Genomic DNA, 15538 nt, shown 5'->3' with positions numbered 1-15538 from the left:
CTATATCTATTGAGATGATCATGTGGTTTTTATTCTTAGTTTTCTTTATGTGGTGAATCCCATTTATTGATTTGCATATGTTCAACCATCCTTGCATTCCTGGAATAAACCCTACTTGATCATGATGAATTATCTTTTTAATGTGCTTTTAAAGGACACAAGAACACCAGTGGAGTGTTGAAGCCTCCCACTAGTGTATTGCTCAGGTTCTTAGGTTTAGTAGTAGTTTTTTTATGAATCTGGGTGCTCTGATGTTGCGTGCATGTATATTTAGGATAGACCTTGATGACTGTGTGCCTTGGTGATATTCATCTTGCATAGCATCTCTCAAGTGTTCTCTGAATTTCTTGTATCTGGGTGAAAAACATGGAACAATTCATGAATTCACATATCATCCTTGCATCTTATAGCCAGAGAAGTTTATTCCTTTAATTAATAAGACCTGAAATAATACTTACTAAATATGAAATAAATATATGACTACCATCTAAAAAATAGTTCTCGGTTAGGGGTATGCTCCTTTCTTTCATGCCTGGCTATGAGATGAGTGGTTGAATCAGCTGTAAGAAACATAGTGGTAGGAAGTCACTTTTAACACCGCATTGTTAATGGGCAGAGGGAAAGAAGCAGAGTCCTGGAAGTTGGTAACAGACTTAGAACCACAGATATAGAAAACTTGAATGTTCTAAGTCCCTTGAGGGATTTTGTATTGTTCATTCGGTGTCTAAGAAAACTAAATGTTATACTTTCAGCAAAGATTTGTTGAATTGATTTAGATTGAATTGAAGCGTGGTGGTTTTGTAAGAATTCTACCATTTATTCCTAAGCATCTAGTTTTTGGTTTGATTGAGTTTTCCTTTCCAGTTTTTAATGGTGTTACAGCAAAACACTGCTTTGTTTGAAATAAAACTGTGCCTTTCTGTTGCATGTGAAGTCAAAGAGTGTGTCTCATTCTGAGGCAACTTGGTAATCTGGGCATGCTTCCTTGCTTGCTTTATAACCTATACATGTCTTATCTGTTCTTAGGTTGTTTGAAATTTTAAAATAAATTTTGTGAATAAAAATAGATAAAACAATTTAGAATGTGCTTTTTAAAAGCTGTATGTGATTTCCAGGAATTCTTATACCCTGCTGCCAGAGTCATCTACAGGATTTCTTAACTTTGACACTATTGATATTACAGATGGATAATTCTTTATGAGAGAGGACTGTCTTCTGCAGCATCCTTTGCCTTTTCCTACTAGATGCTAGTAATACCTCCTCCCCAGTTGTGGCAACCCAAAATGTCTTAGGATATTGCCAAATATCCCCTAGAGGGCAAAATTGCCTTTGGTTGAGAAACTCTCATTTAGTGTATCCAGTGTGAATTAACCAGTATAGCCAACTTTAAACTGGCAATTATGTGATAACTTCAAATTTGAACATTTTTGTTTTATAAAGGATCTTACACATCTTTTGGTCCAATGTGCCATACCCTCCTGAAGTCTTCTGTTCTCAAGACTTTTTATTCTAGTTGTTCCTTATCTGACAGTTTCTAGATTATTTTCCACTCTGGTTCCTTTTCACTAGATCATCTCTGTTAATGCCCATGTTAGAATGGAGCAGTCTGGGTGCAGTGGCTCATGCCTATAATCCCAGCACTTTGGGAGGCGAGCTAAGAGGATCTCCTGAACCCAAGAGTTCAAGACCAGCCTGGGCAACATGGTAAGACTGAGTCTCAAAAAAATAATAATAAATAAATAGAATACCATACTACCACAGCTAAATGCCCTTCTCTAAATATGATCCAGCCTGTATAAGTTAACAATTACATATGCAGTTGTAAAATTTTTCTATGGAGTACTTTAGTTTTGATGTATATTCAGAGCTGCAAATATCATCCATATCTTTATAATCACTTGTCATATGTTCCTTTTGGGCTTGAGAATCTAGAATTTAAGCAACCAGAGTCCAAACTTGAGGACATGTATCAGAAATACTTTGTGATTGCGGCTGGTAAGAAGCATGCCGGAGGGCAGGGAATGGGAAAGGAACAGACAGTATTTCAGACAATTGAGACCTCAACTGTAGAGGGAAATTCTTTGTTTATAATGTCTCTTCCCGTGGACAGTGTTGTCATTATATTTCCTTCACAGATGTCGCTTTAGCTATTAACCCCTGGAGGCATGCACAAAGAGCAGCTGAGCTAACCACACAGTGACTTCTGTGAGTTGGCACCAATATCAGTTCAGAGGAGCCCATATAAATCTGCTCATCTCCCATTTTCCATCTCCAGAGCCATCGTTTCTGTAATTTTTCAAATGGGAGTCTAATTTTGGAGTGGAAGCAGCTTAGTTGTTTACCTGTAATTTGGAGACTAAGGAAGATGAAACTTCTCTTTCTATTAAGAAATAGAAAAGCAGGTTAAGAAATCAGAGGTTTGGTGTTTTTTTAAGAATGCTGTAAACAATGGTTACATGCCCTTTTATAGAATTAGATCACTGTAGGAAATAACATATAAAGTGTCCCTTAGAAAATCTGATTCCTTGTCTTTGATCCTTTAGGATATTCTTTATGAGGCGTATACTTTTCAAAAAAAACTTCTCCTAGCCTTTTTGTTTACTGAGAATGGTAAGGGGAAAAATGAATGATTTCTTTTAGAAATCCAAACCTTAATACTGATGCTTATAGTAAAGTACTAGTCTATAAACCATTATTTGAGGTGCTCTATATGAATTATCTCATTTATTCTTAAAACTGCTATGCTGTGAAACAGGTACTTTTATTTTCAAATTTTACATAAAATTATATTCCAAGGAAGTTAAGTAATTTCCCCAAACTTACATTGCTAGTAAGTTGGCAGAATTGGGATTGAATCCCAGGTATCTTGTTCTGGAGCCTGTGTTCCTAGTCTTTACACCAGGGGTGTCTAATCTTTTGGCTTCCCTGGGCCACATTGGAAAAATAATTGTCTTGGGCCACACATAAAATACACTAACACTAACAATAACTGATGAGCTAAAAAATAAATAAATAAAATCTCATAATATTTTACGAAAGTTTATGAATCTGTGTTGGGCCACACTGAAAGCCATCCTGGGCTGCATGCTGCCCGTAGGCCGCGCGGGTTGGACAAGCTTGCCCTATCCCCTTCTGCCTCTACTGCTAATACTTGTGAGAACTGATCCACATATTTATATCCATCCTATTTATATTCTTTACAATTTGCAGGTTATAGCCATATGATTTCAACTTTTATTATTTAAAATGACAGAATTCTAATTTTTGAGATTTACTTTATTAAGATACATTTGATTAAAGTCTTGATTTAAATCAGCTGCATTGCAACAAGTTTTTCTGCAAAAAGTTTGTGTTCTTTTGCTTTAATTTGATAAATGTTTGTATTTTTTTGATTGACATTTTTAAGAAATTATCTGATCAATTTTGTAGTTAAACACAAAAAAGTAAGTATTTTGTTCATTATAGAATAAACTTGAAGGTAGGTATTGGAAAGAAGCGAACCATTCACTTAATGATAACAGAGTTTCAGGAGAGAGGACTTAAGGGATAGGAGCTGTTTTATTATGGTTCATTTTGACATGTATATAACAACCTCCACCATCATCAAAAATAATTTGTGATTGATTTTTTAAATTGAGGTACAATTCACATAAAATTAACCATTTTAAAGTGTACATTAAAATTAGTGGCAGTTAATACATTCACAGTGTTGTACAACCATCACCTGTTATCTATCTAGTCCCAAACATTTCATGACCTCAAAAGGAAACCCCATCCCCATTAGCAGTCACTCCCCATTTCATTCTCTAACTGGCCCCTGGCAACCACTAATTTACTGTCTCTATACTATAGGTTTACCTATTCTGGATATTTCATGTAAATGGTCTCACATGATATGTAACCTTTTGTGTCTGGCCCCTTTCACTTATTGTGCTTTTGAGATTCATCCATGTTGTAGCATGTATTGGTACTTCATTCCTTTTTATGGCTGAATAATATTCTGTTAATGGATAATATTACCTTTTACTTATCCATTCATTAGTTGATGGGCATTTGGCTTGTTTCTACCACTTGGCTATTATGAATAGTCCTGCTATGAACATTCATGTATGAGTTTTTGTTTGAATACTCTTATCCATTTTTTTCACCTAGGAATGGAATTGCTGGGTCATATGGTAATTCTGAATTTAACTCTTTGAGGAACCACCAACCTGTTTTCCCCAGCATGTTAACTCCCACGAACAATATTCAAGGATTCCAGTTTCTCCAGATCCTCACCAATACTCATTATTTTCCCTTTTTGTTTTTTAACAATCATCCTAGTGGTTGTGAAATGGTATTGTGATTTTTTTAATTAAAACAAGCTTACGTCTGATTTTATCTTGAACAAATGTGGATAATTATTTTATCCAATCAAGTAATGCATTTAAAAAAATAGTTTTAGCCATAAATGTGAAGTAGATTTTTTTCTAGCTTTATTGAGTTATAATTGACATATAATAAACTGTACCTATTTAAAGTGTACACAAATTGATGATTTTTGATATAATTACATGCAAAATTATTATCAAAAATAAGAAAATGAACATATTTATCACCCCCAAATGTTTTCTTACACTTCTTTGTAATCTCTTCCTTTGACACTCCCAACCCTCTGTCCTCAGGCAAGGACTGATCTGCTTTCTTAGTACAGTTTGGCAGGAGAAGAAGCTTTGGCTCAGTTTGGGGTATGAATCCCAGATCTTCCATTCACTAGTTCTGTGATCTCAGGCAAAAATTATTTAACTGTTGTGAATCCCAGTATCTTTGTTTCCAAGACAGGGATAATATCTACACTGTACACTAGTTTTTGTAAGTGAAGAATAAAATGATACCCATAGAAGACATACTGTAGTGCCCATCACACAGTGTGTGTTTGGTAAATCATTTTCTTTTCTCCTTGTACACTATTTGTTTTTCCTTATAAATATGTCACTACCCTTATCTAGACTATCCACTGTCATGTCCCTAATCTAGATCCAAATTACCTCTTATCTATAGTGTTATAGTCTTCTGATTTGTTAGCCTCTATCTTGTCCTTTTATCATATTAGAGAACCTACCTTGACACTCTGTTGCCTGGATCAGGGCAGTGGCATTGGAAATGAAGAAGGCACAGCTATGAGAAATGATGCACATAGTGTTGATATTACATGTTTAAACTCACATGTGTTCGGTCTTATATGCTGTTCTGCCCTGGGGTGTCTAAGTCACCCAAATAAGATTTTAAATCCTTGATAACAATTCATTCTTTCTTTTAATACACAGTGCCTAATATAGAGCCGAGTACTTAATAGAGGCTAAACATGTGAGTGTCTAATATAATTGTGTATATTCCCTTGGAATTCAGATTTCAGTTTAGTTTATACAATCACTTTAGTCAGTTGTGTTAACTAATTTACAATTCCATACAGATTTATGTTAAGATTTCAGAATCAACTTCCAAATATTCTGACAGGATTTATTTGACTTTATGACTTAAAATTCTAGTATTTTTTCCCTCAAAATAAATAATTTCAGGACACAGAAGTGACTTTTTTCTACATACCTTGTTTTCTAAATGTAAAACTGCATTTTGAATTCTGAGAAATTTATTCTGAAGCATGTGTTCAAATTCCAGGTTTACAGTGAAAATCTATAGCCAACTAAACCTTTAAAAATAAAAGGATATATACAAAGAATGCATGCATATACACTTGACATTGGCAGCTTGAGGGAAACTCACTGAAATAACTTTCTTAAGCACATGGAACATCTGCTTAAGTCACGCTATTTCTGGGTTTCTCTTAAAATATTTTTGAAATATTTTATGAAACCTGTTTTGTCAATATCATTTATTATTTTCTTAAGGCTTTACTCTATTATGTTTTACTTTTCACTAGTAACCGATAAATGTGGTTTGTTAAAAAGGTACTATGAAGCAATGTAAAAGGATTCTCAGGTCTCTTTTCCCCTAAAGCAGCAGGAATCAAGTTTATATTATGTAATGGTATATACAGGTTTATTTTCTATTTAGTGTGAGTGTCTAGGCCTAGTAGATACCTTAAATTTCAAGATATGTAAATAACTTCAGTTTCAGCACAAATTGCAATAGGTTGAAACTGTAAACAGGTCCACTTTCTTGGTGCCTAATTTTTTAAATATATGGATTGCTTTTACTTACATAATGTGATGAGATTTTGATTTGTTAATTAAAAAATTGTCCTTAGACCTTAAAATGACTTTTTTCTTAACTTTTTAATTTTGGAATATTGACCATTATATGAAACTTTGCAGGTAGGCATAAGGGAATAAGTTATATTCGTGCTGAAAATCTCAGACTCATTGATGATAGCTGCCAGTGACAGGAGTAGTGTTGCCACTGTAAGATGCGCCATCTTAGTTAGTTACTCTCATCTACTCATTTCTTGTATTCTGCCTCTTGGTCATCTTTGATTCTCATTTATCTGTAAATTTTCTTGGTAGTAAAATAATGCACTTCTAGCTAAACTTGCCCATGCTCTCTTATGTCCATAATTTTGGGGCTTGTTTTGGCAGTAGAATGAAATTAAAGGTTTTGCTTCAACTTCTGATTCCTCTAGATAGAAGAAGAAAAATGATCCCCTTTGTAGATTTAGAGCAGCCAGAGAAATTCCCTCCAGAATAGAGAAAGCAAAATATGGAGGAGAAGGTCAAGATGACAGGCAACTACCTATTGTGTGAGAATTCTGCAAACACTAAGCAGGGATATTAATTTAAACCACAAGGTAGTTATATTATGAATGAGCTTGAACATCTTTTTATACCCCTAAAGGCTGTTTTCATTTCTTCTGTGAATTGCCTGTTGTTCATGGTTTCTTCCATTTCAATTGAGTTTTTTCAGTTTATTTATTTATTTTTTATTATACTTTAAGTTCTGGGTTACATGTGCAAAACGTGCAGTTTTGTTACATAGGTATATATGTGCCATGGTGGTTTGCTGCACTCATCAACCCGTCACCTACATTAGGTATTTCTTCTAATGCTATCCCTCCCCTAGCCCCCCACCCCCAACAAGCCTTGGTGTATCATGTTCCCCTCCCTGTGTCCATGTGTTCTGATTGTTCAACTCCCACTTATGAGGGAGAACATGAGTTCTGGTTAAAGTCTGTTTTATCAGAGACCAGGATTGAAAACCCTGCTTTTTTTTTTGCTTTCCATTTGCTTGGTAGATCTTCCTCTATCCCTTTATTTTAAGCCTATCTGTGTCTCTGCACGTGAGGTGGGTCTTCTGAATACAGCACACTGATGGGTCTTGACTCTTTATCCAATTTGCCACTCTGTGTCTTTTAATTGGGGCATTTAGCCCATTTACATTTAAGATTAATATTGTTATGTATGAATTTGATCCTGTCATTAGGATGCTAGCTGGTTATTTTGCGCATTAATTGATGCAGTTTCTTCATAGCATCGATCGTCTTTACAATTTGGCGTGTCTTTGCAGTGGCTGGTACCGGTTGTTCCTTTCCACGTTTAGTGCTTCCTTTAGGAGCTCTTGTAAGGCAGGCCTGGTGGTGACAAAATCTCTCAGCATTTGCTTGTCTATAAAGGATTTTATCTCTCCTTCACTTAGGAAACTTAGTTTGCCTGGATATGAAATTCTGGGTTGAAAATTCTTTTCTTTAAGAATGTTGAATATTGGCCCCTACTCTCTTCTGGCTTGTAGGGTTTCTGCCAAGAGATCCGCTGTTAGTCTGATGGGCTTCCCTTTTTAGGTAACCTGACCTTTCTCTCTGGCTGCCCTTAACATTTTTTCCTTCATTTCAACCTTGGTGAATCTGACAGTTATGTGTGTTGGGGTTGCTCTTCTCGAGGAGTATCTTTGTGGTGTTCTCTGTATTTCCTGAATTTGAATGTTGGCCTGACTTGCTAGGTTGGGGAAGTTCTCCTGGATAATATCCTGTACAGTGTTTTCTAATTTGGTTCCATTCTCCTCGTCACTTTCAGGTACACCAATCAAATGTAGATTTGGTCTTTTCACATAGTCCCATATTTCTTGGAGGCTTTGTTCCTTTCTTTTCACTCTTTTTCTCTAATCTTGTCTTCTCACTTTATTTCATTAATTTGATCTTCAGTCACTGATATCCTGTCTTGTGCTTGATTGAATTGGCTATTGAAGCTTGTGTATGCTTCACGAAGTTCTCGTGCTGTGGTTTTCAGCTCCATCAGGTCATTTAAGCTCTTCTCTACACTGTTGATTCTAGTTAGCCATTCGTCTAACTTTTTTTCAAAGTTTTTAGCTTCCTTGCGAAGGGTTAGAACGTGCTCCTCTAGCTCGGAGAAGTTTGTTATTATCGACCTTCTGAAGCCTACTTCTGTCAACTCATCAAAGTCATTCTTCATGCAGTTTTGTTCTGTTGCTGGCGAGGAACTGCAATCCTTTGAGGAGAAGAGGCATTCTGGTTTTTGGAATTTTTAGCCTTTCTGCTCTGGTTTCTCCCCATTTTGTGGTTTTATCTACCTTTGGTCTTTGATGTTAGTGACCTATGGATGGGGTTTTGGCATGGATGTCCTTTTTGTTGATGTTGGTGCAATTCCTTTCTGTTTGTTAGTTTTCCTTCTAACAGACAGGCCCCTCAGCTGCAGGTCTGTTGGAGTTTGCTGGAGGTCCACTCCAGACCCTGTTTGCCTGGGTATCACCAGCAGAGGCTGCAGAACAGCAAATACTGCTGCCTGAAACTTCGTCCCAGAGGGGGCACCTATCTATATGAGGTGTCTGTTGGCCTCTACTGGGAGGTGTCTCGCAGTCAGGCTACATGGGAGTCAGGGACCCACTTGAGGAGGCAGTCTTGTCTATTATCGGAGCTCAAATGCCATGCTGGAAGAAATACTGCTCTCTTCAGAGCTGTCAGGCAGGGACATTTAAGTCTGGAGAAGCTGTCTGCTCCCTTTTGTTCAGATATGCTCTGCCCCAGAGGTGGAATCTAGAGAGGGAATAGGCCTGCTGAGCTGTGGTGGGCTCCGCCCAGTTCACACTTCCCTGTGGCTTTGTTTACACTGTAAGTATAGAACTGCCTATTCAAGTCTCAGTAATGGCTGACACCTCTCCCCCTACCAAGCTCCCACATCCCAGGTTGATCTCAGACTGCTGCGCTAGCAGCGAGCAAGGCTCCGTGGGCATGGGACCCACCGAGCCAGGCACGGGAGGGGATCTCCTGGTCTGTCGGTTGTGAAGACCATGGGAAAAGCATGGTATTTTGGGCAGCCATGCACCATTCCTCCAGGTACAGTCACTCATGGCTTCCCTTGGCTAGAAAAGGGAAATCCCCTGACCCCTGGCACTTCCTGGGTGAGGCAACATCCTGCCCTTCTTTGGCTTGCTCTCTGAGGGCTGCACCCACTGTCTAACCAGTCCCAATGAGATGAACCAGGTACTTCAGTTTGAAATACAGAAATCACCTGTCTTCTGCGTCAGTCTCACTGGGAACTGTAGACGGGAGCTGTTCCTATTTGGCCATCTTGGAGGCAACCTCCTATTTTTTTTAACTATTAAAATAAACTTTAAGTCATTATGTATATATAAAAAACATATATTACAATAGAATATACTCATTTTAAGTATATAGTGAGTTTTGACATATGTATACACACACATAACCTCCTCCTTCAATTAAAATATGAAGCATTTCCATCATCCCAGAAAGTTCCCCCTTTCCCCTTTGCGAAGTCTTTCTGACTCCTGGCATTCTAGGTTGGTAGCGTTTTTAAGAATTTTAAAGATTTCATTTCTTTGTCTTTTGGCTTACATTGCTTCTAAAGAGAAATCAGCTGTCATTCTTATCATCGTACCCTTATGTAATATTTTTTTCCCCTCTATCTGCTTTTAAGATTTACTCTCTGTCACTATCACTGGTTTTCAGCACTTTGATTATGATGTGCTTCACTTTGGATTTTGTTTGTTTATTCTGATGGGTGTGCGTGTGTGTGTGTGTGTGTGCATGTGTATGTGTCCTTTCTCAATCTGTGGGGTTTATACTTTTTATCAAATTTGGAAATTTTTTGGACGTTATTTATTCAAATATTTTTCGGCCTCCTCTTTCCCATTCTGGAATTCCATTTATACATGAGATAGAATGCTGAATGTTGTCCCAGAGGACACTGGGATTGTTAATTTTTTCTTATCCTTTTTGTTTCTGTGCTTCACTTTGGAAAGTTTCTGTTACAGTGTCTTCAGTTTCACTAATTTTCTCTTTGGCAATGTCTATTTTGTTGTTAAGCTCATTGAGAGAATTTTTCTTTTCAGATCATATATGTCTTAGCTCTTAAAGTTCTATTTGGTTTTTTTTTATGTTTTCTATTTCTCTCTTCCATATTGTCATGTTTTCCTTTAAATCTTTGAGCATATTTACAGTAGTTGTTTTGAGGTTCCTATCTGTTAATTCCATCATCTAACATTTCTGGAAATGTTTCTGTTGAATGATTTTTAATTTTTTCGCCATTTAGGGCTTACATTTTCTTGCATATTGACAGGATCTTGGATGTTGTGTTATGTTGAGTGCCTGGATGTTGTTGTCTTCCTTTAAAGAATATTTGTTTTTACAGGTAGTTACTTGTGAGTCAGTTTGGTTGTATCCAGGCACTTTTAAAACTTTGTTAGGACAGGTCTAGAGTAACCTTTATTTGAGAGCCAGTTTAGTCCTACCATTAATGCATGCCTATTATAGGCTCACTAATGAATGCCCCTTGTGGTAAATGAGGTTTTCCTGGGTGGTTGGAACTCATTTTATAGGTCTCTGGCTGTTATTCTTTGCCTTGACGTATGAAGTCTCATCCCATGCATACACAGGTTAGTGTTTAATCCATGTGTCAAAGGAACCCCTATGTATATTGCTGTAGTTATTTCTTATTTCTAGTACCATGCCCTACAAATTCCAGCTGCCTCATCCTCCATTTTTTTTTAACCTCAGTGAGATCCCTGTCCTCTTACTGGGTTCCTTTCTCTCTGCTGTGGTTTGGAATGTGTATTGAGCAGAAAACCAGGGCAATCACGTCTCTTCTCATTTGTTTACTTCTCTCTGGGATCACAGTCCTGTACTGCCTGTTGTTTAATGTCTGAAACGAGTGATTTCATATATTTTGTCCAGTTTTTTAGTTGTTTGCAATGGGAGGGCAAGTTGTTTATCTGTAAAATAATTCAATCATTGGTGAAAGTGGAAATTTTGAGAAAGTTAACTCTAAAGGGACATTGCAAGGCAGACTTTGGCTATTTTCATATTATTTTTAATTATTGAGGCTTTGTTACATTTCAGTCTGTAGTTCTTTTAATCTTTTATATGGATTTTATGATATGTGAGTAAACTCTCCAAAGCCTTGCAAATAGTGAATTTCTTTTTTCTTTAAAGATTCTTTCTTGTGGAGAAGTTATTCATGTGAAGATCCTTGGAATTTTGGCTCTTATTGATGAAGGTGAAACAGATTGGAAATTAATTGCTATCAATGCGAATGATCCTGAAGCCTCAAAGTTTCATGGTAAGACTGTTACTTTCCAGAAAGTGAAAGCAAATTAGTGTGTCATTGGAATTCTGAGAACTTAAAAGAAGTTCACGTAGGGGAGTTAAATGTACTTTTTAAAAAAGAGAGAGGAAAAGATGTAGATAGACAAATTATATTTTAAATGAAGAAAGTACATTCTACTGGTTTCCCTCTATTCCCTTTTTCTTCCCTCTCCTGTCACCTCTCTTTCACTTTCTTCCTCTCCCTTTCACTCCTTCCTTCCCTCCTTTCTTCTTTCCTTACTTCCATGATTTTGATGGCCCAACTGCTGTTGGGAACTGTTTTGAAAGCATCCTTTGACTAGGAATAAAAGCATACGATACTGGCATTTTTACCCTGAAATCTCTTTTGTTCATATGACTAACAAGAAGAAACTAAGGAAGGAGTGTTCATCAATGACAAAAGCTATTTCTGCACCTAGTTTTTGTCTCTTCTTGTACAAATGAAGGGAAAAGTAACTGCCCTCTAACGAAATTTTGATGTCCTAGAAATTTTAAGTTCTGGAAATAGCTTGGCATGATTTAATTTTGTTTGGAATCAGACAGACTTCAGTTTAAGTTCCGGTTGTGCTACTTCCTGGCTGAGTGACTTTGGGTAGATCATTCCTGAATTTCAGTTGCTCATTTCTAAAGGGAGATGATTATACCTACTTGTAAAGTTGTTGGCAATATAAGAAATGATTTATTTAAAGCATCTGGCTTTCACATACCAGTGTTGAATATATGACAACTATTATTATTCTTTGACCAATTTTTCCTCCATTTTTCTTTCCTGTCTTATTCTTGCTCAGGATCCTCTTTCCTTGTAAACCTCGATTCTAAACTGGAAGATATTACCATTTCTAAGATGACTGAACCTCATTAACAATGTATTAATCTTAGTTTATGTACCTTTTCTTGCACTTGAAACAGGAAGAGATTTCTTTTTTGTCATTCTTGTATATAACTGAGAAAGGGAGAGGTCTGATAGCGTGAAGTGCATGTAACCTCAGGATCAAAAGTAAAATGTGAAAACTACAATTAAAATATGAGCTCGTCTATAAACCATATATATTCCTTATCTCATTATTTTACCCTGATTTTTTCTATTTTTATACTTTTCATATACATATATATGAGAACAGTAAATAAATTTTATTCAGTTAAAAACATTTTTTAGCACCTTAACTGCTCCTCAAATGAGAATTGATAAGGTAATAGTCCCACAGGCAGCCGAAACAAATCATCCACCTAATTCATTTGTGATCTGCCACACTAAAGTCATGAAACTGTGCTAAGGGATGCCCCTTTAAACTGAAAAAGCTGAGCACCTGAATGAAAATGAAAATATTATTTAGAGAGTAGTAGTTCAGTACTGTTGGAGATGTGATTTAACATTTTAAACTGTCTAGCATATAACAAGCGCTGGTGCCTGTTATAGTAGATATTGTTCTTAACTTAGAAGATGGTCAGAGAATGTAAGTGACTTGCCCACCTTTGCAAACATGTAAATAGTATACAGTTTGAACTCATTTCTGTCTGATTCTAATGTGTGAATTGCTCAGTAGTGTATTGAGCAATATATAGCCCATCTATAATATTATACCAAGCAATTCATCCTTGATTCTAGTAATTTATATATTTGTAACTAGAGGTATTGAAACTACATCACATAAGCCTAGCATGACTCCTTGAGTTTCGTAAGTGTTAGAATAAAAAGTTTTAACTCTATTCATTTTATTTCTGTTGCATACTCAGAATGGAGATGACTTTGCACTTTGGACACCTTTCTAAATTCCTTTCGTATTTGCTTTTATGAAGAGATATGCAGAAACACTAAAGCCAGTTGCTGATTTGGGTTGAGAAGAAATTATTGAACTTGAGTAGTTAAAACAAGATGTTATTGTTTTAGAACACCAATACATTTATCATTGTATTAAAAGTGAACACATGTATTATTTTCATCATGAAAAATACAACAATTCTTATTCATAATATGTTTTTGAACTCCTAAAAGAATGAGTAAAGTATATGGGGAAAATGAAAATTGTTTATTTTAAGGATATTTGTATATTGTTCACATTAGTTAGTACTTAAAGTACTCTTCTCCTATATCTAGATTTTATAAAATAAGTTTGGTAGTTTTTTTTTTGAGACAGAGTCTCTCTCTGCCTTCCATGATGGAGTGCAGTGGCACAATCTCAGCTCACTGCAACCACCACCTCCTAGGTTCGAGTGATTCTTGTGCCTCAGCCTCCTGACTAGTTGGGAGTACAGGCGTGCGCCACCACACCTGGCTAATTTTTTGTATTTTAGAAGAGATGGGGTTTCACCGTGTTGACCAGGCTGGTCTTGGACTCCTGGCCTAAAGGGATCTACCCGCCTCAGCCTCCCAAAGTACTGGGATTACAGGTTTGAGCCACCATGCCCAGCAAGTTTGGTAGTTTTAAGAATCACACATTTTTTTCTCATTCCTTTTACCTACACATTATCGTTAATATATTCTGCATACCTTTGTTGAATTTTCTTCTTTACTTTACAGAGACCGAGGAAAAAAATTGATGTAGGCACAAATTGAAAGGAAGAAGAGATTGTAGTATAAATGTTTTTTATTTTTGAAAAATTATTTTTAGTCAACAGTGTTTAATCCTAAATCAAGCAACTTTTAAAATGTTTTGGTATTTATGTCTTTCATATTTACCATCTAAAATCACAAACACAGGATTTTAGATGGCATTTTAAAAATTATAAAATTAATTTTATACATGGAAATAAAAACTCAGAAGTATAAAAAAAGTATATAAAATGAAAGTAAAGTTTTTCTTCCTACCTCCCACCTCATCTTCTCAGATCTTATCGCAGATGTTTTTTGTTCTTTTGAATGGTGGCTTCCTTCTGTAAATGATGTGCTTATATTTCTTAATTTATGCATTTTCCCTGTTGACTCAAATTATTACTTTGGAAGACAAGGAACTTAAATTCTTAAACATTTATCAACTGTGTTACCATATTTCTACTATTACCCTAATAACTCTAAGTTGTATATTTGGATCTGGATTTATTGCTTCATTGACTTTGAACAATAACTCTTAACTGCCCAGTGTAGAACTTAGAGCATTTGGTTTCTATATTTTTATCCTTTTCTGTCCCTTACAACCTAACTTCTCTCAGCTACACTATCAATTCTACAGTATCAAAATTTATCATGTTTAAATTATGTTAAGTATAATTGTTTTTCCTATTTTGCTTCATGGTTGAATCTGAAAATTAAAAACTAAGTAGCATTTACAGTATTGTTATGTAAATATTCATTTAGTTTATCATACTATTCATTAAGTGATCATCTTTGAACAGACTGTTCTCTGAACCTCCTGCATAGCTATCACCTGTGGGTTTCTTTTCAATGCTTGGTTAGTTCTACTTACTTAAATTCTACCATTCCCTCTTTAGTTTTCCCTTTTCATTGTTGGCTGGTGTCCATTTTCCAAAAATATCTAATGCAGTAACTTTAAATATAAATTACTGTGTATAAATTGAAATTTCTATTACAAAGGAATAAGTGATTTTATATTTTATGACCATTTAAACATTTGTCATCTATACTTCTTGGCATATTTGTCAGTCAGATAAACGAGAGAAATTTAAAAACACTTAGGGGAGGGCAGCTATCAGGAATTTTCTTTTTAATTGTGTAGTTTTCTGGGTATGTGTGTAATATAGGAGTATACAGAGATTTTTTAAATTTCCTATACGTTTTTATTGTTATTAGGCATTTAAAAAGTAAATCCTTGGCCGGCATGGTTGCTCGCACCAGTAACCCAGCACTTTGGGAAGCTGAGACAGGAAGGTCACTTGAGTGCAGGAGGTGAGACCAGCCTGAGCAACGTAGTGTGACTTCGTTTCTATAAATAAATAAATAATAAAAATTATATCCATCCTATTAGTTTCTACTATCTTTAGAAAAAGAGGCCAAGGCAGGCAGATCACCTGAGGTCAGAAGTTCGAGACCAG

The 15538-nt window shown here is 35.9% G+C and overlaps 1 protein-coding gene across 4 annotated transcripts in view; it reads left to right on the top strand.

Annotated features, from left to right (window-relative positions):
- The window catches only part of PPA2 (inorganic pyrophosphatase 2), a 104029-nt gene that overhangs the window by 37951 nt on the left and 50540 nt on the right, over positions 1-15538 (top strand). For all 4 annotated transcript variants that reach the window (XM_003829969.6, XM_003829970.6, XM_034958968.3 and 1 more), the window contains one exon: positions 11399-11525. In XM_003829969.6, the coding sequence (XP_003830017.1) occupies positions 11399-11525 (127 nt within the window). The remainder of the gene's footprint in view (positions 1-11398; positions 11526-15538) is intronic.

Source organism: Pan paniscus, chromosome 3 (genome assembly GCF_029289425.2).
Source record: "Pan paniscus chromosome 3, NHGRI_mPanPan1-v2.0_pri, whole genome shotgun sequence".
Lineage (NCBI taxonomy): Eukaryota > Metazoa > Chordata > Mammalia > Primates > Hominidae > Pan > Pan paniscus.
The sequence above is the reverse complement of the archived record's forward strand: the minus strand, read 5'-3'. Positions and strand labels throughout refer to the sequence as shown.